Source organism: Sapajus apella, unplaced genomic scaffold, assembly GCF_009761245.1.
Source record: "Sapajus apella isolate SASKATOON/1434 unplaced genomic scaffold, GSC_monkey_1.0 scaffold84, whole genome shotgun sequence".
NCBI lineage: Eukaryota > Metazoa > Chordata > Mammalia > Primates > Cebidae > Sapajus > Sapajus apella.
In genome coordinates this window covers 3,386,085-3,409,788 of record NW_022437024.1, presented here as the reverse complement: position 1 = coordinate 3,409,788, position 23,704 = coordinate 3,386,085, and the positions used below count along the sequence as shown (strand labels likewise).

At 37.7% G+C, this 23,704-nt stretch overlaps 1 protein-coding gene across 1 annotated transcript; it reads right to left on the bottom strand.

Annotated features, from left to right (window-relative positions):
* Positions 1–8,782: 8,782 nt before the first annotated feature.
* On the bottom strand, positions 8,783–18,543 carry PDE6H (phosphodiesterase 6H). Its single transcript, XM_032253725.1, has 4 exons — positions 18,441–18,543; positions 13,338–13,512; positions 11,952–11,992; positions 8,783–9,780 (listed from the first exon to the last, which is right to left on the bottom strand). The coding sequence occupies exons 2-4, from the start codon at positions 13,469–13,471 to the stop codon at positions 9,704–9,706; spliced, it is 252 nt and encodes an 83-aa protein (XP_032109616.1). The 5' UTR covers positions 13,472–13,512; positions 18,441–18,543; the 3' UTR covers positions 8,783–9,703.
* Between the last annotated feature and the right edge of the window lie 5,161 nt (positions 18,544–23,704).

The window sequence follows — 23,704 nt, the reverse complement described above, 5'->3', positions numbered from 1 at the left end:
GTTCTGTCACTCATTCACTCGCCACTTCCCCAGGCAGAGAAGGATCCCCAGGCTCCAAATTGCTCCTAGGTGGGCCATTGTCCTGTCTTGCTTTTTTTCATTCTTTGTGGGTCAATTTGTTTCCTTGATTAATCCCAGTGCAAGTGCCTGGATGTTTCAGTTGAAGGTGTTGCATTTACTCACCCCCTCTCTTCCTCTCCATGAGAGCCACACACACTAGCTGCTTCTAATCGGCCATCTATCGTCTAATTCTTCTCGATGCCATTATCAACGGCTTTGTTTTCTTAATTTATTTTTCAGATAGTTCATTGTTAGTGTACAGAAGCATAATTGATTTTTGTATGTCGATTTTGTATCCTGCAACTTTACTGAATTTGTATATTAGTTGCAAGTCTTTAAGGTTTCCTATCTATATGAGTATGTCATCTGCAAGCAGAAACTGTTTTACTTCTTCCCTTCCAATCTGGGTGCCTTTTACTTCTTTTTATTTCCTAATTGCTCTGGCTAGAACTTCCAATATTATTTTTTTTTAGTTTGGGTATATGTGTGCAGGTTCGTTACACAGGTGTACGGAATAACGCTGACATTTGGGATGTGAATGATCCCATCACCCAAGTGGTGAGCATAGTACCCAATCACTTCTCAACCATTTCCCTCTTCCCTTCCTCCCCCTCTAGTAGGCCCTAGTGTCTATTGCAATCTTTGTGTCTGTGAGTATCCAATGTTTAGCTCCTATTTATAAATGAGAACACGTGGTATTTGGTTTTTTGTTCCTGTATTAATTAGCTAAGGATAATGGTCTCCAACTGCATCCATGTTGCTACAAAGGACATAAGTTTGTTCTTTTTTTTTTATGACTCCATGGAGTATATGTGCCATTTGTTGTTTTTTTTTTAATCCAATCCAGCATTGATTGCTACCTAGGTTGATTCCCAGCCTTTGCTATTATGAATAGTGCTGTGATGAACATACATGTCTTTTTTGGTAGAATGTTATGTTTTCTTTTGGATATACACCTGGTAATAGAATTGCTGGGTCAAATGGTAGTTATGTTTTAAGTACTTTGAGAAATCTCCAAACTGCTTTCCATAGGGACTGAACAAATTTACTTGCCCACTATCAGTGTATGAGCATTCCCTTTTTTCTGAAACCTCACTAGCATCTGCTGTTCTTTGACTTTGAGATGGTATTTCATTGTAGTTTTGGTTTACATTTCTCTGATGATTGGTGATGTTGAGCAATTTTTCATGTTTTTTGACCACTTCTTATGTCTTCTTTTGAGAAGTGTCTGTTCATGTCTTTTGCCTACTTTTGGGCAAAGGTTATTTGTTTTTTTGCTTGTGTAATTGTTTCAGTTCTTTGTAGATTCTGGATATTAGACCTTTGTTGGATGTAAAGTTTGCAGATACTTTCTTGTATTTTGTAGGTTGTCTATTCATTCTGTTGATAGTTTCTTTTTCTTTGCAGGAATTCTTTAGTTTAATTAGGTTCCACTTGTCAATTTTTGTTTTTGTTGCCATTTTTAAGGACTTAGTCAAAAATTCTTTCCCATGGTCAATAACCAGAATGATGTTTTCTAGATTGTCTTCTTAGATTCTTATAGTTTGGGGTTTTACATTTAAATCTTTAATAGACTTTGAGTTAATTTTTATATACAGTAAAAGATAGAAATTCAGTTTCATTCTTCCGCATATGGCAACTATTCCAGCATCATTTATTGAATAGGAAGTCCTTTCCCATTGCTTATTTTTGTCAACTCTGTGAAAGATAAGATGACTGTAGATGTTCAGCTTTATTTCTGGGTTCTCTGTTCTGTTCCATTGGTCTATATGTCTGTTTTTGTACCAGTACCATGCTGTTTTGGTTACTATAGCCATATAGTATAGTTAAGTTGGGTAATGTGATGCCTCTGGCTTTGTTCTTTCTTTCTTAGGTTTGCTTTGGCTATTTGGGCTCTGTTTTGGTTTTGTATGAATTTTAGAATAGTTTTTTCTAATTTTAAAATAATTGGTACTGGTTGTTTAATAAGAATAGCATTGAACCTATAGATTGTTTTTGACAGTATGGTTATTTAAATGATATTGATTCTTCTAGTCCAAGAGCATGGCAAGTTTTCTCATTTGTTTTGGTTACGAATTACTTCTTTTAGCAATGTTTTCTAGTTCTCCTGGTCTAGAATTTTACCTCCTTAACTTGATGTATCCCTAGGTTCAATACTATTTTGAATGGAGGTGATGAAATAAGCACCTTTGTCTTGTTCCTGATCTTAGAAAAAAAGCTTGCAACTTTCGAGTATTATGTTAGGAGTGGACTTGTCATGTGTAAACTTTATTATGTTACATTCCTTCTATACCTAATTTGTTGAGAATTTTACGATAAAGAGATGTTGAATTTTGACAAATGCTTTTTCTGTCCCAATTGAGATAATCATGTGACCTTTATCTTTCATTCTTTTAATTTGGTATATCACCCTTATTGATTTGTATATCTTACAACTACAAAGACAATCTTGTAATTATGTAATTTATTCATTCATTCAACAAATATCTGTAGAGTACCTTAATTTTTTATAGTTCATCATGGGTTTAATCCATAGTAGGCCTCAAAAAATATCAACTAGAAGGTTTAGTGAATTAATATAATTAAAATGTACTATTTGCTTCTTTTTACTGTCCTGATTACTATTATCTTGCCCGTGTCTCACACATTTCACTATAACATCATTCAGGCCAAGGAAATGATCTCAATTTGAGGTGAATAGAAAATAACAAGATACATCATTATTTTCTTGGCAAGTGCCAGTTTATTTTGAAAATAACATATTCTGCCCAAGTCAGTATTTTATTGGTCCTATATTTATAAACAGTCATTATATCTTTCAGTTAACCAATGTAGCTGTTCCATGTGATAATATATTTTTAAAAATAAACAGATCAAGCCTTAAATTAATGACACATTTTTGCTTTTGAATTCAATTTCTTTTTAAGTGGTGTGATAGTATAGCAAAATTTTAAAAGCCTAATATACCCAGCACTTTGGGAGGCCAAGGCAGGCAGATCATGAGGTCAGGAGATTGAGACCATCTTGGCTAACACAGTAAAACCTTGTCTCTACTAAAGATACAAATAATTAGCCAGGCATTGTGGCATGTGCCTGTAATCCCAACTACTTGGTAGGCTGAGGCAAGAGAATCACTTGAACCCAAGAGGTGGAGGTTGCAGTGAGCTGAGATTGAGCCACTGCAGTCCAGCCTTGGTGAGAGGGTGAGACTCTGTCTCAGAAAAAAAAAGTAATAATAATATATAACAGTACATTTGGAAACTCTCAAATAATCAAATTTAAATTGATTTTAAATAATCTACTCATAAAGTAGCTTAGCATGCAGTTAATCTATTAATGTTGATAGCTTTTTTATATGCAAACAATAACCAATTATGAGATATAGTTTTTTTATAATGGAAATTAATTAACAAAAATATGTAGGTTCTATACCACCAAAACATTAAAACACTGCTAAAGTATTTCAAAGAATACTTGAATAAGTACATACATTCAAATGCATAATAGTGAAATAATTTCCCGTTATTGGAAAGTTACAGGAAACTTTGACAACACAAAGACGTCAGTTCTTTCTTAATAAAATACTCTGTACAATTTCAATAAAAGTACTAACAGAATTTTGTGTGTGGTGTCTGGGAATGTTGTAAACAGGACAGGAATGGAGAGGGCTAGAACAGATGATTCCAAATTGTAAATGAAAAAATAAACATGTACTAATATCCAGAAAGTGTATGAAAAAGATACATAATGCGAAGGTACAAGTTATGTTAAATCTTAAAGTATACTCTTTAAGATTTAGTTAGTAGCTACTTAAACATGAATAAATTGATGCAATTTAATAGAAAGTATAGAAATAGAGTCACATGTGACAAATAGGGAAATTCACTAAAGTGGTAGAAGAAATTTATTATTTATGATTAAATTGGATTAAGATACATGGCTACCTATCTGAAGAAAACATTTTCTGCAAAAATATAGAGTTTTCAGATGGATCAAAGATTTAAAGTAAAAAAAGAAAAGGAAAAAACACTGGGAGAAAATATAAAAAAAAAATTTTAAATAGGAATGAGAAAAACCTAAAATAAAATATACAAAAGTTCTTAAAAATGCTAAGATGACTGTATAAAATTTCAAATATGTATGGGTTAAAAATAATATAAATGAAGGTTAAAAAGTAGGAAACAAATGGGAAAAAGTATTTGTACCACAAATATAAGACAAACCAATACTTCCTTTTATACAGATGACAGTGATGCAGGAGAGATCTTAGCGTTCACTACAAAGATTTACTGTTTTATAGGAAAATACACAAAGCCCTGACAAGAACATAACAGTAATGTTTAAACTTATGAAACAGTTCAATTCCAGGCAAAATAAAAAATGTAATAATATTATATAAGGATATGAGTTTTTGGAAAAATGTGCCTCAATTTTATCTGCTGTATTAATGATTACAAAGTTTTCAGAGGTGAATGTGGCAATATCCTTCAAAACCTGTCCATTCTACACCTAGAAACTGGTCCTAGAGATAAACCTGTATGACTCTGACATAAATATGAAGTCATTTGAGAAAATATGTAAAAGTCTAAAAATATCCAAAATATCCTTCTGTATGAGACTGGATAAGTGAATTAGACTTCAATTATACAAATGAAACATATGCAGCCCCTTAAAAAATGAGGCCTATCAAAATGTACAGACATGGAGCAATCTTCAAGAAAACACAAGTCAAAAATAGTATCGAATAGTGAATATAGTATGTTATTACTGTGCAAAAAAAGTGTATACATACAAGTGTGTCTATGCATAGAATGTCTTTGGTAGGATTCACAAAAAGCATAACAGGGACTGAGAATGAGAGTGGGATGTAGGGTACTGGCTGGAAGCAAAACTTACCTTGTACTGTGTTCACTTTTATACACTTTTAATGCTTATCCTCTATATGGATTACTTCTCCTTGGACAAGCAGTGCAACAGTTTTAATTGGTCGATGAATGGGAAGCTAGTTCAATTCAGAACTAGCTCTGTGGATTGAAAAGTCCTAATAGAAATGTTTGTCTTCTAAGTGTTGAAGTGCTTATTTATTGCAGCAGGTGGCAGTACTATCCACGATTTGACTTTATCACTGGGTCCTGGAGAAATGTGGAAAAGGGGGATTAAACAAGCACTCTGAAAATAATTGGAAACTGAGGCTTTGAGCTTTAGGCCTTTGGGTCTAAAGGGACCAGTTGAAATATTTTAGGTTTATTACTTGCTTTTTGGAGTTTTATGCTGAAAGGAAGCTTGGCGATCATTATATCCAAGAACCTGGTTTATTCTCAAATATTTGAGGCCAAAGGAGAAAAGTTAATTAGCTGATTATCTAGCAGGTACTTTGTGGCAGATCCAGGCAGAACCCAGGCCTCTCAATTTTTTTTGCCAAAAAAAAAAAAAAAGATAGTGTGACTGACGTTGCCAATCAACTCGATTCTTGCTCTTTTTAATTTCAGTTTTCATCCATTTGACTCTGCCCTCGTATTGCAGAAAGCATCATGCTAGTTTCTACGTACCCACAATTTTGTGGCCTGTGTAATCCTTTCCCTGTAGCCATTTATGAAACATAGCTCCTTTCCTACTTTCCCCTTTAAAACAATTCAGTGTCATATTTGCGTAGTTCTCATTATATTAGCTTTATGGTGCTCAATCTTGTGGGATCATTTTTTCTCTTGTGCTAAATATTGGTCTAATTGATTATTCCTCTATGCATGCGATTTCCTCCACTTCTTTAGTTGTTGAGAAACTCCTCCCCCTTTGTTTTATAACATTGTTTATGGCGATTTTTGCTTTCTCACAGCACAGGTCAATTGCACAGTGGCAATTGTTAGGACCACTGGGCATGTTCAGCTAGGGTTGAGACTCAGGAGGAAAGTTTTCTCTTCATGTACTGCTTTTTCTGTGACTGTAGTGTGACAGAGGTCTGTGGAGAATGGGGGTCAGTGTCTAGCTCACTGGCACCATTAATCTCCGCTTCTACCCAATGCTAAACCAATCAGGAAGAAGGTGGAGGAATAGCCAGCTCCTGCCTCCACCTGCCTCTCACCCTCTCTGGTTTCCTCCTACTCCAGTTAAAGGAGGCAGCAGAGGCCAGGGAGTGTGACACAGGCTACAGAGGGAGGGTGGCTTGGTGAGGCAGTGGCCATAATTGTGGTGTTTGTCCAGCCCTATATTCTTGGAATGGCTTCAGTCCAACTCTTGCCTCCTGAGCTCTCTGACATCCTCTGGGTTAGGTCTAGAGGAGTGAGGCACATCTATCTCACCAGCCCACAAAACCATGTGAGAGTCAGAACACATACATGTTAGCCTCTGTTCTCCTACATATTCCATGTGTTACTGGGGGCAAGAGAATGGGTTAAGTTGGTCACTGGGCCACTTGGTGGTAACAAGTTAAGAATTAGCTAATTCCTTATGCGTAAAATGTAGGCTTGGATTACATCAGAGTTTTTGAACTGGCACAAATATAAGAATCACCTAGAGCCTTTATTTAAAATTGTAGATTCCATTATCTCTCCCTTGGAAATTCTTATTCAGAAAGTCTGGAGTGAGGCCCAAATTTTATGTGCTTTTAACAAGAGACCCTCAATGTTTCTTATTATCAGAAGTGTCTGAAGATTTTTTAAAATTCCCCAAACCCTTAAACTTTACGATAAATTACTTCGGCTATTGTTCTCTTGCCTGTTGGGTTCTTCCTATTTAACACTGCCCTTCCTCCACTCCAGCGTTTCGCATCAGAATCACTTGTGTAGGCTTTAGACACATGCATACTATTTCCCAACTCCAGCTAAAATTCACTGGCTGACAAATAGTATCTACTCTTCAATACTACTGCTATAATGGATTTTTTTTTTTTTTTTTTTTTGGCCCCTTAGCATCCACTCTCCAACCTGCTCCACCTGCTTTTGCTAAAGAAGGTAAACTTTTTAAAATTTTTGATTTAATTTTATTTTAAGTTCTGGGATACACATGCAGGATGTGCAGGTTTGTCACATAGGTAAACGTGTACCATTGTGGTTTGCCACATCCATCAACCCATCACCTAGGTATTAAGCCTCACATTCATTAGCTATGTATCCTGATGCTCTGTCCCCCCGCACCCCTTACAGGCCCCAGTGTGAGTTGTTCCCTTCCCTGTGTCCATGTGTTACTGGAGAAGGTGAACTTTAATGATGCATTAAAGAGATTCTTTGCCCTCTGACTTCCAGTTGGGTTTAGCCAATGGGAGGCATCAACAAGGGAGAATGGGAGAAGAACAACATTGGAAGGAGGAACAACCCCTTCACTTCCTGATGACTTACGGGATCACTGTATGTTAGCTATGTCCCTCTGCTGCATCCCACAGCCTTGTCAAGGGCCCCTCCTTCATTATTCGATTTGATATTTCAGGGTTGCTTCAGGCCCAGGTTTGGCAATGGCTCCCATGCTGTTTCTAGCCCCAAGTTAATGTACTAGCCTTTGTGGATTGCCACTAACTTTTCCCAAGCCTGTGTAAATAGTCCCTTTGTTAAACCTTTCCTTGATTACCCCATTTGGGATTGTCATCGCTTTGCTTTCAGGACTCAGAGGAGAACAATGATTTACTTTATCTCTTTCATATGTGTTGTCCATACATTGAGGGGCTTCTTATTTCTTATTTAAAATAATAAAATGATAGGATTCTAGATATTGGAAGGGTTTTAAATTATGTCTACTCCAGCTTACCCCCAAATGCTGGACCCTGGCATGAAAGAACTCCACTTCTTTCTGCTTCACCATTACTTTTTAAACAAGATCTGGTGCATTCAGGTTGTTACAGCTCTGGACCTTTACAACTTTTCAAATATTTGCTGGCAATGAACGTTTTCTTCTTGCAGCTAAATGTTATCAGCTCCTTCAACAATTCCTCATGTAGCATAGTTTCTAGATTCTTCTTTATTTAGCCGTTGGATACATTTCTTTAAGTGCACTCTGTTTTGTCAACATCATTGCTTCGTTTTTAAAGAAATATTTGCAAAGTAAGCCAAATGTGAACCAGAGTCTCACCTAGCCGGAGAAGAAGCCAGTCTTCCCTGACTGGGATAAACTGAAGACACCGGCTGTCAAATGGAGCAGCTGACTCGAAGGACAAGGATTAGCTTTGGAAGGATAGAAAATACATGCCTGGGTGGAGGCAGGAATTCCTGCTGAAGGAGGAAGCACACATTTCCACTGGGCCTCTTTGTATATCATGGTTCCACTTTTGAATCTATACCTCACTTTTTCTTTTGTACTTCTAATTTTCTGGCCAGAAAACAATTTGATCATTCATGTGAAATAATTAACACAGACCTTGTAACAGCCACAAGTCTTTGAGTGCTGCGCTCCCCTAAGACCACAAAGTCACAGAACTTGTCACTACCATGAACCTTAGATTATCTGATTCAGGTAAACTTGAAGGCACAAAGGGTGAGCTCTTTTCCAAAAACTACATAGCAATTGACTGGTAGAGACAGGATTAGAACCTGAATCTCTTGCTTGTCTATCATCCTGTCTCTCTCTTCGGTTAATTTACTCCATTCTTTTACCACAGATTTCAAAACTGAAATGAAGAAATTCATACTGTTAGTTCCAAAGCATCCAAGTCACACAGAGGCAGCATCTGAGTTGCACAATTGCCTTGAAAGTATTAGGAAAAGGTAGGTATGAGCACATCACATTGACAGAACTTCAGAGGTGACGCAAACCATCATTTTATTTAGAGGGTCCACTGCCTATCATTTGCATATGAGTCTAAACCTTATAGGATATAAATATTTTCAATTTGACAGTTTAAAGGTGATTTACTACAGACATACACAAAGCACTCAATGTATGTAACTACTGTGACTCCCATTTTAAGCCATTGGACGAAATAATTTCATTATGGAAATGCTGTGGAAGGAAACTTTCCTCAACCAGAGTATGGAAAAGAAGGCTCACATTGTCAGAATTCTCAGTTTAAATCTCCAGTTCCTCACCAATTTAGAACTGTACAATTTAGAGCTGCATAAGACTTCTGGAATAACCTAGCTCAATCAAATTTAGACCCAGAAGGTATACAATTTACAAACTTACAGCATTCAAATCTTAATTCTATGCTGTTTTGTAAGTACTGCACTTATTTCCTGGATGACTGTGCCTTCTTTGTTTAATTGGTTCTCAGAACACAGCATCAGATATTTCCATGTAGCATTTAATACAATTTCACCGACATTCAAGGTAAATAACACCTTTGGTAAATAAGAGAAGGGGAGTGACATAAATGTTGCCTTAAAAGTCTGCTATTAATCATAATGGAAGCCTAGCAAAAATAGATTTAAAGGGCTTACACATAAACAAAATGTAGAGAAATACTGATGACTTCTAACAAGCTGGTAGGAAAAGGTGGTCAAGTTTGAAATGCATCCACTGTTTTGAGCTGTACTCCAAGAGAGATTCTGACAGTAAGAGAACTCTTAGTAGTAACTGATAGGAAATGACCTTGAAAGTCAAAGAAACCCCTTCCAATCAGCTGAATTTCAAGACTCTGGCAGATCAACAGGGCAAAATCAACAGGGCAGATGCAATCAAAATTACAGCAGATGTTGTGGAGAGTGGCCAAACCTCTGGCACCTCAAATAATCCCAAACTGAGCGAGCTCATGCAATTCCAGGTGGCTGAATGCCTCCCACGGGCAAATCACTGTGATATCTGCAAGAGATGGAAGAAGAGCATGTAAACCAACCTCTCCCCAAAGACAGCCTCTTCACAGAAAGTTGCCCTTCAGGCAGACACACCTCACTCCTCTCTCCTGCTCACTGTCCCCTGACTGGGATGTTACCTAGAATGGCCCTGCAGCCCAGGAAGGATCAGACCAACTGCTTAATTGTTGCGCCAGGCATCTACGTTGGTTTCATTCTGCTTCCTCTTTGGGGAGGTGATCCACCGCTTTGGACTGAGGGTTTCCCTGTGGGGTACAGCCCACTGATCACACAGAGTCTCCCCAAAGCACAACCACTAAGGAGGAAGTAGATGTGGAATTCTAGTCAGGCCAAGGGTTAAAATGAAAAAGAGGAGTGCTTTGAATCCCCATGGTCTAGGTATTCATAGTCTTCCCTACCAATCTAGATCGGTCCCTTCTCTAATTGTTCTTCTGCTCCTTTACATTTTGAATTGCCTATATACAATCACATATTGAGAAATAATCACAAGGCATCTTTTAGTCTAGCTTCTTGTTTTAGACAATAAGATACTACTATCCCTGAGTTACAAAGAAGCTTGCTGACACCCGGAGAGATGGAATAATTAGCAAAACCCACATAGTTGTAGAGATAAGATTAGAACCAGGTCTTTGCTTGGTATAAACCTCTTTACATTATTCCAAATACACTGTCAGAGTCAAGCATATCTTCCAGATCCCAAAGCAAATTTGCTGGTCTTGTATGCACCTTGCCAAAATACGAAAGCGGTTGATCTAGGAGAATAGCAAATATACTATTAATGTGGCTGGAAAATTCATTTGAGATGCCAGGAGTGGTATTAGGCTGCAGACAGAGACACTGAGGATGGCCTGGGAAGGACACTGATTACTGCAGGTGCTGCCACTTATCAAAGGCGTGTTCGATGATTTCAAACTATGTCCACACAAAAGCCTGTACATAAATATTTAGGGCCATTTTATTCATTCTTGCCAAAGCTTGGAAGCAACCAAGATACCTTTCAAGAGGATAAAGAACTGTGTATATCTCTACAATGAAGTATTATTCAGTGATTTAGAGAACTGAGCTATCAAGCCATATAAAAACATGGAGAAACCTTAAATGAATATTGTTAAATGAAAGAAGCGAGTCCAGAAAAGCTATATACTGTATGATTCCAACTATATGAGATTCTAGAAAAGGCAACACTATAGAGGCAGTAAAAAGGTTAGTGAACGTCAGGTGTTTTGAGAGAGAGAAGGGTGACTAGGTGGAGCATAGGGCAGCAAAACTATTCCGTATAACACTATAGGTATTACAGTACGTGCTGTAATGGTGGGTACATGGTATGATGCATTTATCAAAACCCTTAGAACTTTACAACACAAAAGATAAATCCTAATATAAGCTATGGACTTATTAATATACTGCATCAATATTGGCTCATCAAATATAATCCCACTAATACAAGATGTTAATAATACAGGCAACTGCGTAAAAGGGGAGGGAGGTGGTAGAGAACACATATAGGAACTCTGTACTTTCTGCTTAATTTTTCTGCAAATCTTAAACTTCTCCAAAAAATAAAGTCAATTAATGTTTTTAAAAAATACACAGTAATTGCATTCATTGTATACTAAAAAAAATACGGTACCCAATTTTAAAAACTATATTGCCGGCATTCAGTGTGTAAGATCCTCCTCTGGGTGCTAGAGGATGTGTGAAAAGAAGAAGTTGTTAAGGAAGTGGTTTGCGTGGTAGAATGGAGAGATCTCCAGACCTCACCCTTATTTCCAATGGTTCACCCTGTAGCCACAGACAAAAGATTGCCAATTCCTCTATGTCCCAGATTTCTCTCCTGAAAAATGAAGTTGAGCTAGATGAATTATGACATGCTTTCTACCATAAAAGTCTATAATTCATCATTATATGCCCTCAAAGATTGTTTAACAAAACAAGAGGATTTATAAAACTTTGGGCCTACCCCGGTTTCTTTTAGGGTTTTTGTATCTGAGACACATGTACTTATTTAGGAGGGTAATTAAATCCCCACATTTTTATGTCTTCACAGATCTTCTGCCTTCGGTATTTCTCATAATTTTCAACTCCTCCTTGAGGCTTGAAGTATATAAAAAGGCAGAACTCCAAGTGCCAAGTTCTCACTTAAATCAGTGGATGGCTTACCTGTTCCTAGCCCCTCCATTCCTGGAATGTCATCTCCAAATCTATGGAAGAAAATAAAGAGGAAATTAGCTGAGATTAGGGCAAAAGAATTTTGGAGTTACTCGCATGTAGAGTTTCTTGATTCAAGGTGGAAGAAGGAGAGGTTTAAGCGTTTGTGTTTGAGAGACTTCTTTTGTTTGCACTGAACTGGAGCAAAGAAAATGTCACTCAGGCAGTTTTGGTGATTCCCAGGGGAAAGGTATTTCTCTCCTGTAGGAACTTAACCTAAAACAATTGAGAGTCAGAAAAAACTAATCAACTTAATGAAGTTTCACTTTTTATAATAAAAACTGAAATGAGAAAGCAATATGCAAGGCAATAAAAATGATGAATTCATCCATTTGTTTACTTGTTCAAAATCATTAACTAAACATCAACTATATACTAGACATTTTATTAGGCACAGAGAGTTAAGAAAAATACAGACAAAATTTCTGAGTGGTCTTAGTCTCAGAAAATAGATACAAATAAGTAAATATAAGTAATGTAAGTTAAGATAGCTGAAGGTACAAAATGCAAACATGAAAGTAATGAGAAAACTTGTTAAAGAGAGTCAATGGGCCAGGCATGGTGGCTCACGCCTGTAATTCCAACACTTTGGGAGGCCAAAGCGGGCGGATTCGCCTGAGGTCAAGAGTTTGTGACTAGCCTGGCCAACATAGTGAAAGCCCATCTCTACTAAAAATACAAAAAATTAGCTGGGTGTGGTGGCGGGCACCTATAATCCCAGCTATTTGGGAGGCTGAGGCAGGGAGAATTGCTTGAATCCAGGAGGCAGAGGTTGCAGTGAGCCAAAATGGCATCACTATACACCAGCCTGGGCGACAGAGCAAGACTCCGTCTCAAAAAAGAAAAAAAAAAAAATAGAGAGTCAGTGGTAGCTTCAAAAAGAAATTAGCATATCAGCTGTGTGTGTTGAAACATGAATAGGATGTCGCCAAGGAGAGGAAGAAGAAAATGAAGAACTGAGGATATAAACTAGGAAGATGTAAATATAAGCTATATTTTCTGGAAATGGTCAGTGGTTCAGTGTTACAGATTAAAGCAGAGGTTATGTCCGTAAAGAGGAGTGGTTATAAAAGGCCTGGAAGGCAAAGTCGAAGTTTACTGTAGTAAAAGCCTCCATTTGCTGTGTTAATTTCGGCCACAAACCTGGAAGTTGAGAAGGAAAGAATTCCAGGGATAAAGACACAATTCATCTAAGATCAAATTACAGAGGAAAAGAGAGGACGGGGTGGAAATTTTTGTAAGTCTGTTTAATATTGTGAGCACTAGTTTCTCAAAACAAAAGCAATCATGTGGGGAAAAGAAAGTAGAAGAAAGTTTTTCTTTTCATTTTGGTCTTACCCTTTCACACCTTTCTTTGGAGGTTTACTCTTGAATTGGCGAGTCTGCCTCTGCTTGAACTTGGGAGGGCCTTTGCGTGGGGTGGTAGGACCCTGGTTTGAAGCTGGAGCAGCCAGAGCAGTGTTATCACTCATTTTAACAGCCCCCAGGCACCTGATGTTTCCCGTTCAGCCTGCTTCGACAGCGAGAGAAAAAAAAAAAAGAAGATCCTTCAAGTCATGGAGACCATTGGTTATTACATCTTTATTTTAGGCTGGAGAAGAAAAGTACTTCAGTAAGAAACCTCAGTATTTTGTGTTGACACAAAAGAGAAGTTATCATCTTCTCAAAGGATCTTTTAAAAAACAGAGTATAAATCAATGCAGGCACCTAATGTAATGGAGTGTAAACTTACACTCTGCTACATTACTTACACAATCTATTAGTTGCATAAATGGACAATAGATAGATTTTAAAATTTAAAAATCTAAGTAAATATGCTGTTCCAATAGATCTACCACTGAAAAAAATTTAAAAATAAATAAATTAAATCAAAGCTTCACATTGGGCATAAAAAAATTAAAATTAAAATTAAAAAATAAATAAATAAAATAGATCTGCCACGAGTGTTCTATGTGGTTTTATTGTGATGCTGTACTTCTCTGTGACTAGAAGTTCTACCAGTTATAAAGAGAGGAAAATACATTCGGTGACCTCTATAGTCTTTTACAGCACCTGCAATCTCTTTAAGCTTTTCATATTCCTCCATCCAGCTGTAAAATAACCTGACTCTAAATGTTTCTTGAGTATTTTTCATGGCCTATTTTTTTTATAGTCCTTAAAGTCCTTATAGTCTAAGATAGGATTATTTTGTTTAATTCTCATGTGAACCGGAAACTTTTCTCTTAGTTCTAGTAGATGACAATGTAGTCAGAGGACCCCTGAAACAGGGATACTAACACCCATGAACATATTCAATATATCTGAATACACAAGCACATGGAGAAGCTAATGCAGGATGATTGAGTAATACGTTTGTGCTTTTCGACTCTACATCCAGGCGTAAGATTCTTCACCCCTCTTTTTCACAACTCTTCGATGCTTTCTTCTATCTATACATAGGACCTATCCAGTATGGTTTCTCAGACTTTAATTTGGCTACAGAAGTGCACATTACCATTCTTCAAATACAAATCAAAGAAGATTATTGAAAAAGATAAATTTAAAAAATTGTGTCATTTTGGATGACATTATTTTCTTTCTTGTTTTCTTTCATAAGAGTTAACAAAACTTGCTCTTAGAAGGAAGATCCTGAAAAGCCCCAAAGAACTCCAAATTGCTTTTGCCTCTTACTCTGAGCCAATCTCTTCCATAAAATCTAGTGTGTGGGAGACTTGTCTACAGAGGATTCCTTATTTTACCCATTACAGATTTATGCCAATGTTCTTTTTTTTTTTTTTTCTTTTAAGAGAGACAAGTTCTTGCCCATCACACAGGCTGTAGTGAAGTGGTACAATTGCAATCATAGCTCACTATAGCCTCAAACTCCCAGGCTTAAGTGATCCTCCCACCTCAGTCTCCCAAAGTGCTAGGTTTATGGGCATGACCCATCACACCAGCCTATGCTCATATTGTTCACTGCAAACCTCCCTGACTGTCTTTGGCTCATGCTAACAATGACTCTCTTTAGTGGCCACACTGCATATCCCTTAAGCCTCATATTCTATAACTTCAAGTCATACTGCTTTCTTATTTCTTTCAAAATTGAGCTGCAATTAGTATCCTCACCTCCAATATTTTTTTCTTATTTAAATTCCGATTATTATTAAATGATTATCCTTGCTAGTACCAGGAATGGTGAGACTGGCCAGAACCCTGGACCACCCGCCCATGCTGTGATTCCTGCCTTTATCCTCTACTAGAATCACTTCCTGAAGCTGCCTTTCCAGTCCCAGAAACAACAGTGCCAGTGCATGGTATATAGTAATTATGCCATATATATTATATTTGTCAAATGATTTAATAAATCAATTTAGAAATTGAACGAATACCCTAAACCCTCATGAGACCCTGACTTTTTGACGTCTCCATCAGACCATAGAGAAGTCATTAGATTTCAGGCTTTAGGAAATGCACTACCAGTTCCTCTACTCACTAAACTCAGTTCCCATTCTGTGGGCCGTCTGTAGCCCTGGTCGACAGGCAAACTTTGTGCCTCTCCTAAGTGCGGTTGGGACCCTGGGAATCGCTGCTGAGCAGCCAAGATCCGTGCTGTGCTCAGAGTGGAACACAAGCAACTGACACATCCCAGCCCTGCCAAAGTCACAGAAGGCAGCTAGAGAATTTCTCGCAGATGAAGGTTTTTTATCTGTTCAGGATTTTCAAGATAGAAGAAATCACAAACTTTCTTTTCTCTCATCTGAAGAACTATATTAGGGTTAGAATTGCCAGATTAAGCAAAAAGAAAGAAAGGAAGAAAGAGAGAAGAAAAGAAGAAAGAAAAGAAAGAAAGAAAGAAGGAAACAAGGAAGGATGAAAGGAACAAAGGAAGGAAGGAAGACACCCAGTTCCATTTGAATGTAAAAGAAATAATTTTTTAAGTAAATTATATCTCAGCTATTTCACGGTATATATTTATACTTTAAAAAATCATTTTTTTCAGGAATTCAAATTTAACTGGCATCCTCCATTTTATCTGGCAGCCCTAATAAGATCCAATTATGTTGGATCCAGAGTTTTCTAATGTAAGAGCCTAAAGTGGCCCTATTTGGTTAAATTGCTCTTTGGTGGTAACCCAGTATAGAGTACAGGTATTGATCGACTTACGACCTATGCAACTTACGACCATTAGACTTTACGACCACAATCGCGAGCCACGACTGCTCCGCGTCTGGCAGCGCAAACGTTGCCCAGCTGGGCGTACGACAGTGCGGACCAGCTTCCGGCAGCACCACCATCTCTGTGTGCACCATTTCAACTGTACATATAGCCTACTCAACTTACGACCAAATCATGTTACGACCAGTCTGCCGGTCCCAATCGTGGTTGTAAGTCGAGCACTAGCTGTATACTCTTTGGACTCAACTTGATGTAGTTTTACGTTCCTACTCCACAGAACTGGCTACGTGACTTAGGATAAGTTTCACAATCCTCTGTGTGTCTTATTGCATCTATAAAATGAATCAAAGAATACCTTTATTTTAATGTTATGGGAAAATTTTAAGAAGACAATACAAGTAAAGTGTTCAGAAAGGACACATATATGTTAGATCTTCTGAGCGAAAAGAAACATGCAAACAAATCTGTGGTGTGATGCTTGTTCACTTGGACTCTGCACCTCTTTCCCTTGGGCCAACTGCTGAAAAGCCCTTGACATGCACCAGAGGGGCAAGTGTGGATGCACACTTGCTGCATAATCCTCTGCTTCCTTCAAATGCCCCAACTGTCAACTTATTTCTTGTCTTCAAATTCTGTCTGAAGAAGCCTTCCTTGAATCCCTTTGACACACCAAACAGCAACCCCAAAGAATTTAAAAATCACACGTGACATCCATATTCCCCTGATGATACATCCCCTTTTTTCTTACAAGTTTCTTCTGCATGTTTACATAATTCTGAAGTTACCCCTCTAGGCCTAGACAGCATTCATGTCTACGTTTGATGTATTATATGAGTGAATCCTCCTCAGAAAGAGTTACATAACCGTTGCAAAGTTAATCCCTTAATCCTAATGGTGCTCAGGATTTGCACTAGGTAACCAGAGCAGTCGACTAATCCCTATGCAGTTTCTGCCATAGATTTACCCTCCAATTCCCTCTGCAAAACCTTTAGGAAGGGTAAAACAACTATGACCTTTTCCTGCATTGGAAGCCAGTCCTGTAGCCCATAAACACCACTAAAAGCCAACCTCATACTGACCACACTTTTCTAGAAATTCTAAGGGCACCTGGAGCTGAATAATCCTAAATGTATTATCAGACATGATTTTAGCTGAAAGAAGTTTCACATTTTTTCCTCCAAAATAGTCAAGCAACTTATTCCTTTTCAAGGCAGAACATTTTACTGTTTTTAAAGCCATTTTAGTCCTTCCCCTTTTGATGATTACAAACTGTTTATCTGCAGAATAAGTGGATGCAGCAAAGTAATATTTCAAGGCATACTTTTGTAGGGGACTGGGGTTAGGGTCAACTTAGCAAAGTTAAAGATTGATATAAAGCAACAAATCATCTTCGGTTTCTTTATACAGCAAAGGCCAGCTGTATACAATGACGGGATGATCCTTCATAAATTCCAACTAAAGAAAAACAGTTTTAGAAGGTTCCTGAGGCAGCCTCTCTGATGCTGCTGTTATCACTTTAAGCTTCCAGTTCTGTTTTTCTCAGCAAAGATATAGACAGATAGACAAGTCCATTGTTGGTGAACTAAGAAAGAGGCTGGAGGGAGCTAGGAAGGGAAGTACTGTTGGGGTTGAGCCAATAAACATCACCCAGGGTCCTGCTGAGGCAGAGAAAATCACTAATTTGAAAAGCAAAACAAGACCCAAACCAAAGTCATAAAAAAAAAAAAAAAATACCGAAAATCCAGCCAGCACCCTGCTTCAGAATGGAACAAACAAACACTTTGACCTCAAAGGGAGGAGGCTCCGCCACCTGCACTGCCCTGTGGTCATTCTCATGCTCACTCTCAGCTCCCCTTCTCTTTTCCCTAACACTTACACTAGCCCACTGGTGCCTGGGCCAAGTTTGCAAGCACATCCTGGGAGTAAAGAGCTGCTTTCTCTGTGGTTATTTAGTGCCACAGATCCCTCCTTAGTCAGAAAACTGTTTACTATGAAGCTGCAAACAGGGAGGGTCACTATTGGCTCCTTGCAAATGAATTCAGGAATCAAGCCTTGCAGTGACCTTGTAATAATCAAGTTTCACTTATTTGCTTGTCGCTTGGCATAACAAGAAGGTATGAGTGTATCTCCTTCATGTTCTTTCCTGTTTTCAGCCCCAGCCTCAGCCCAGTCCCATAGGTCCAATATGTTTTCTTCTCCCATTTTTTTTTTCTGAAGTCTGATTAACCCTCCAAAGCCCATCAATTATATCCTGTTCATATTCACCAAAAGTTCAGAAATACTCACAGAGCTAAATGTTGTTCCTCTCAGCTGCCCAGCTGCCTTCTTTGCAAAAGACAGAAGGATCTTTGCATCCTGATTTATCCTCTGTAATACCCTCATGCTGCCTAATCTCACTGTCATAAGGTCAGAACAACAAGCCAGGTGCAAAGAAGCCAGGAGAACAAGGGGTGAGGCTGGGACAGGCTTAGGAGTTTTCTGATAATTAGAGGCCCTTTCAAAACTGACTTTAGCTCCCTCCAGTCAATAAACAAGTATTGTATTCACAGAAACACAAAAACTGTTGATATTCAAGGGTAAATTTCAGTTTGTGATTTAATATCTTCTGTCTTTTTTCATTCTCACCTTCAGTTTTTGCTACCCCCATTTCTTCCCTTTCCCTGACAAACACACACCTATGCACACAATCACACATACCCATATATACAGTGATAAGATAAGAATTCTTATGGGGCTCTAGAGAAGAGGAGAGAAGAGAGGAAGCCACAGTGTCCCCTGCTATAGTGGGGACATTGAACATGTGGCAGTGACATTGGGAAATACACAATATCTCTCCCTAACTGGTATTGTGTGTATTTCCTCAGAGAGATGGAACTTTAGAGTCAAAGATGATGTCAAATTCAGTGATATCTGACAGAGAAAGGGCCCAAATGACAGCTAGGACTTGTTAAGAGGACATTTATGTGAGACTCAATTGCTGGATCTTCCATACCTAAATGTTTCAGGGTGTAGGGTCTAGGGTACAATCCAATTTACTGAGATCCTTGACTCAGTCTTCCCATTATATTGATTTGCTAGTATTAATTAGTATATCACTTTATACCATTTTAAATAGATCTCAACCCATATGCTAGTTACCAGTAAGCTCTTTTGACAAGCTTGTCATAGAAAGATTAAGTGACTTATTCAAGGCCGCAAATAAAATTAATAATGGAGCCAGGAACAGGGCCCAAATCTGGGAACAATTGTCTTTGTACTATACTACATCAAAGCAGACGTGGACCAAGATGTCTGTTTTCTGGTCACTTTAATGTCTTGTTAGTGAATTTCAGTGTGCCTTCCCCAATCGTTACCTATTAGAGAACTACACTCCATATGATTATAGAGAAAGAAGGTCAATTTATCCTTCCTAGACAGGGAGAGATTCTTAACCTTCACACCTAAGCAGATTACATGGGCAACTAAACAGCTTAAGAGTCGTTCATATGCTCTCCCATGATCTTTACCAAAATTCCTCTGAGTTTTGAAGGCAACAAATATCTTGCAAAGCCAGGACGGTGTTTGGTCTCTGGATGGGTCCTTCTACTCTCTTCTCTGTACCTCCATTACCATTCACATCTTCCTTTACTGTTACAAACCAGGCACATGAATGTTTAGATACTTATCTGTCAAACTTTTACACATTCTCCATTTTCCTGATGAAAGAATACAAATTTTAAGGACAGTGGAAAGTGCCATAAGCTGAGTCAATGTTCTAGAATGTTGTTACTCAAAGTGCACCAGCAGCAACACCATCTGTGTCCTTGTTAAAAATGCAGGATCTCAGCCCTGCTCCATCTGCATTTTAACAAGGTCCAAGGTGATGTGTTTGCATATTAATGTTTGAAAAGTACTGTTCTAGACCCATATGCAGGCTTGGGTTTGCCGTTTATCTGCTATGTGGAAAAATTGTCACCTCTCAGAGTCTCAGTTTTCTCATATGTAAAGTGGATGATTTAGAATGTCAGGGTTCTCAATTTTTTTGCATCCCAGTACACTTGAGAAAGATCATTTTGCTATTCTCAATGTGGAGTATGGACGTGGTTGTGCCATAATTCTTCTTCTTCCAAAGGAAATCCAGGAGAGTGAAGAGTGAGAGGTTAGAGGTGTGGGGAAAGTCTAGGTGTATAGTTTGAATAATTCTTCTAAAGCTACTCTAATATGATTCTCAGGGGTTTAGAATTAGAAAATTCTTCAATTGCTCTACAGACTTAAAAATCTATGTTCCTTCTTGTTTTGGACCAAGTCAAGTAAACACATTTCCTCTCATGCCTCTTGCTAAGTGCAGCTAAATATCCTGGATATTATATATGAAAGAAACATGGAATATTTCAAATTATTTGAGAGAAGGAAAACCAAATAGAGACTTTAGATGCAAGGAACAATGTGGCAGTAAGTTTCCTGAATTTGCTTTTTGTTTTGTATATCCTGATGTAGATGTAGGAAAAGATAGTAACCCAAAAACATCAAGAGGAGTGAAAAAGCAAAAAACCTCTCCCAAAGCCTGTTTTCTCTAGACAAGTGACCAGTAGAGTAGCAACCTAGCATGACAAAAAACATTTAAACAAAAACCACTCCACTCCAGTCAAACACCATGGAAAAAAAACATGACATGACTCAGAAAAGGCTGAGTGGAGAGCCAGGACTTTTATCTTGATTCAGCTATGATGGGGTGACTTTCTTCCACCTTAGCTGGGTAGTATCAGAGAAAGCCACATTGGGATCTTGGACTTTCATCTCCAACCAGTCATAACGAGGCCACCTTCTTCTCCCTACCAGAGTGGTATCAAAGAAGCCCAAGTGGGAAATTTCACCTCCATTCAGAAATAATGCAGCATGTAAAAAAGAATAAAATAAAGATTTTAGAACTAAAAAATAGAATAATCAACATAAAAAACTCAATGGATGGGCTCGAAAACAGAATGGAGAAAAAAGAAGAAGGAATCAGTGAACTTGAAGTCAGAACAATAGAAATTACCCAATCTGAACAAAAGTCAGAAAATAAACCCACCCCCCAACAAAAAAAAGTAATAGAACCTCAAAGATCTGTGAGACTAAAGGACCTAATTATGTCATCAGCATCTCAGAAGGAAAGGAGAAAAGAGGTGAAGCTTAAAAAGTACTTGAAGCAATAATGGCTAAAAATTTTCCAAATATAGTGTAGGACATAATTGTATAGCATCAGGAAGGTGGAGAACCCCAAAGGGATAAACTCAAAGAAATCTACATCAAAATACATCATAGCCAAACTTCAGAAAACTAAAGAAAAAGAAAAAAATTAGAAAGCAGTGAAAAAGAAACAACGCCTTATCTGTAAGAGAAATAACTCAGGTGACAGCAGATTTCCCATTAGAAACCAGGAAGACTAGAAGGATATGGCACATTTTTCATGTCCTGAGAAAAAAAAGAACTGTCAACCCTGACTTCCATGTCATGTGAATTGATCCTTCAGGAGTGAAGGGGAAATAATGGCATCCTCAGACAAAGGAAGACTAAGAGAATCTATAATCAGAAGACCTACTCTAAAAGAATGACTAAAGAAAATTTTTGAAACAAAAAACAAATGATAAAAGAAAGAATTTTAGTCTATCTGAAAAGAAAAACACAAGATAAGAAATTCAACCACCTTCAGCAAGGCTTGATGGAGAACGCAACATTGTTCAGGACACTATGAGGTTCTAAGGGTCTGGCCATCATCTTGGATCAGAGATTTATCCACCGTTCCCTGTTTCAAGTTGCTGCTCTTCCTAACTGTCTCTACTACTCTGGCTTCTACTGACTCTCAGAGGATTGGTGTAGGGTGGCCAAGCAACAACCAATACACACTATCTCTGTTGGATGGAGCTCTTTTACCAGATACCTTCATAGGTCATTGCCTAGTCTAGTGATGGCTGATTGCTGGTCAGTTTATCTCTCATCTTATCAACCAGATAACGGAGCTATATGGCTATACGCAAAACGACCAATCTCAAAGGAATTCCTCCAAAAGAACTTTGGTGTGTTGAACACTCTAAGCTTTTACAGAAACAAGAAAAAAAACCTCACTATTGATAGTCTCAATAACATCAATAGATCACAGAAATATTTTGCTAAATGAAAAAGTCCACTGTCAAAAGGGAGAATACAATTTGACTTCATTTGTGACATTCTGGCAAACCAAAACTATAGGGTTGGAGAATAGATCACTGGTTGCTAGGGATTGTGATTGAGTGAAATTGACTCCAAAAAGAAAATATGAGAAATTTTATGAGCGGTGATGGAATTATTTGGAATTCTGATCATAATGGTGGATATATAACTTGATGCATTTTTCAAAACCCATATGCCCATCACAAGGACTAAGCTCTACTGTATACAAATTTTACAACTAGATATGATAAAAGTATTTTTTTAAATCTGTATCCCATAGCCCTATAACTTTTGGTTCTTGATCCGTTCTGACAGTAGGAAAAGTATTATTAATTATATATTGGAAAGTAGAGTGCAGGTAGTAAGTAATTAGAAAGTAATTAAAATTTAGCTGTCCTTTAGCTGCTTATGCAAGTGCTAATCTCTAATCTTTCTTTAGTGCTTCTTAAAATACCAGTGAGTGGGAAGACACATTAAAGTCACATTTCCTACACATTTGGACTCTCCTAGACTGAACTTCCCACTCTGACTAAGGCATAGTGGACTCCAGAGGGGAACACACTAAACATGAAAAAGAAATGTACAAGCCTGGCCTCTCTTTTCCCTAAATACCTTATGTTTGATTCTCCGGAACATTAGTCTTGGAAAACACTTAAGAATTAAAAACACAATATTATTTTCCAGAAAACAAATAAGAGGAAACACTTCTCAACTCATTTCATAAGATCTGTTTTACAATGACACCAAAACCAAAGACAATTAAAAAGAAAATTACAAACCAGTATCTCTCATAAATCTAGATGAAAAAATTCTTAGCAAAATATTATCAAGTCAAAAACAGCAATGTGTAAAAATAATAATATACTGGGGGTCAGGTGGGATTTATTCCAGCTTTCAAGGCTTTTTAAATATTCAAAACTTAATCAACATAATCCATTATATTAACAAGCTAAAGAAGATAATCACATGATTAGATCAATTGTCGAAGATATGGTTAACAAAATCTAAAACCCATTAATGATAAAAACTCTCAGCAAACTAGGAATAGGAGAACTAGGAATCCTATGAGAACAGGATTCTCATAAAGAATCTATGAAAACCTACAGATCATTGAAACAAAGTAGAAAACCCAGATACAGACCTATACAAATATGCCCGATTAATTTTTGACAAAAGGGACAAAAGCAATTCAATGGGAGAGGCATAATCTTTTCAACAAATGGTGCTGGAAAGCATGGACATTTTGTCTATGGATATCCATAAACCAAGAGAAAAAGAAGGAAAAAGAGAAGGAGGAGAAGGAAGAGGAGGAGAGGAAGAATCTTAAACCTCACATATTACGCACCCAAAGATCTTCACACCTAGTACAGAAATTAACTCGA

What these genes read in the sequence shown, in the direction of transcription:
- PDE6H (XM_032253725.1), bottom strand. Translation starts at nt 13,471, where the DNA reads ATGAGTGATAACACTGCTCTGGCTGCTCCAGCTTCAAACCAGGGTCCT. An exon ending in CCAAAGAAAGGTGTGAAAGG is followed by an intron (nt 11,993 to 13,337) that starts GTAAGACCAAAA and finishes TTTCTTCCATAG; the next exon opens with ATTTGGAGATGACATTCCAG. An exon ending in AATGGAGGGGCTAGGAACAG is followed by an intron (nt 9,781 to 11,951) that starts GTAAGCCATCCA and finishes CATCTCTTGCAG; the next exon opens with ATATCACAGTGATTTGCCCG.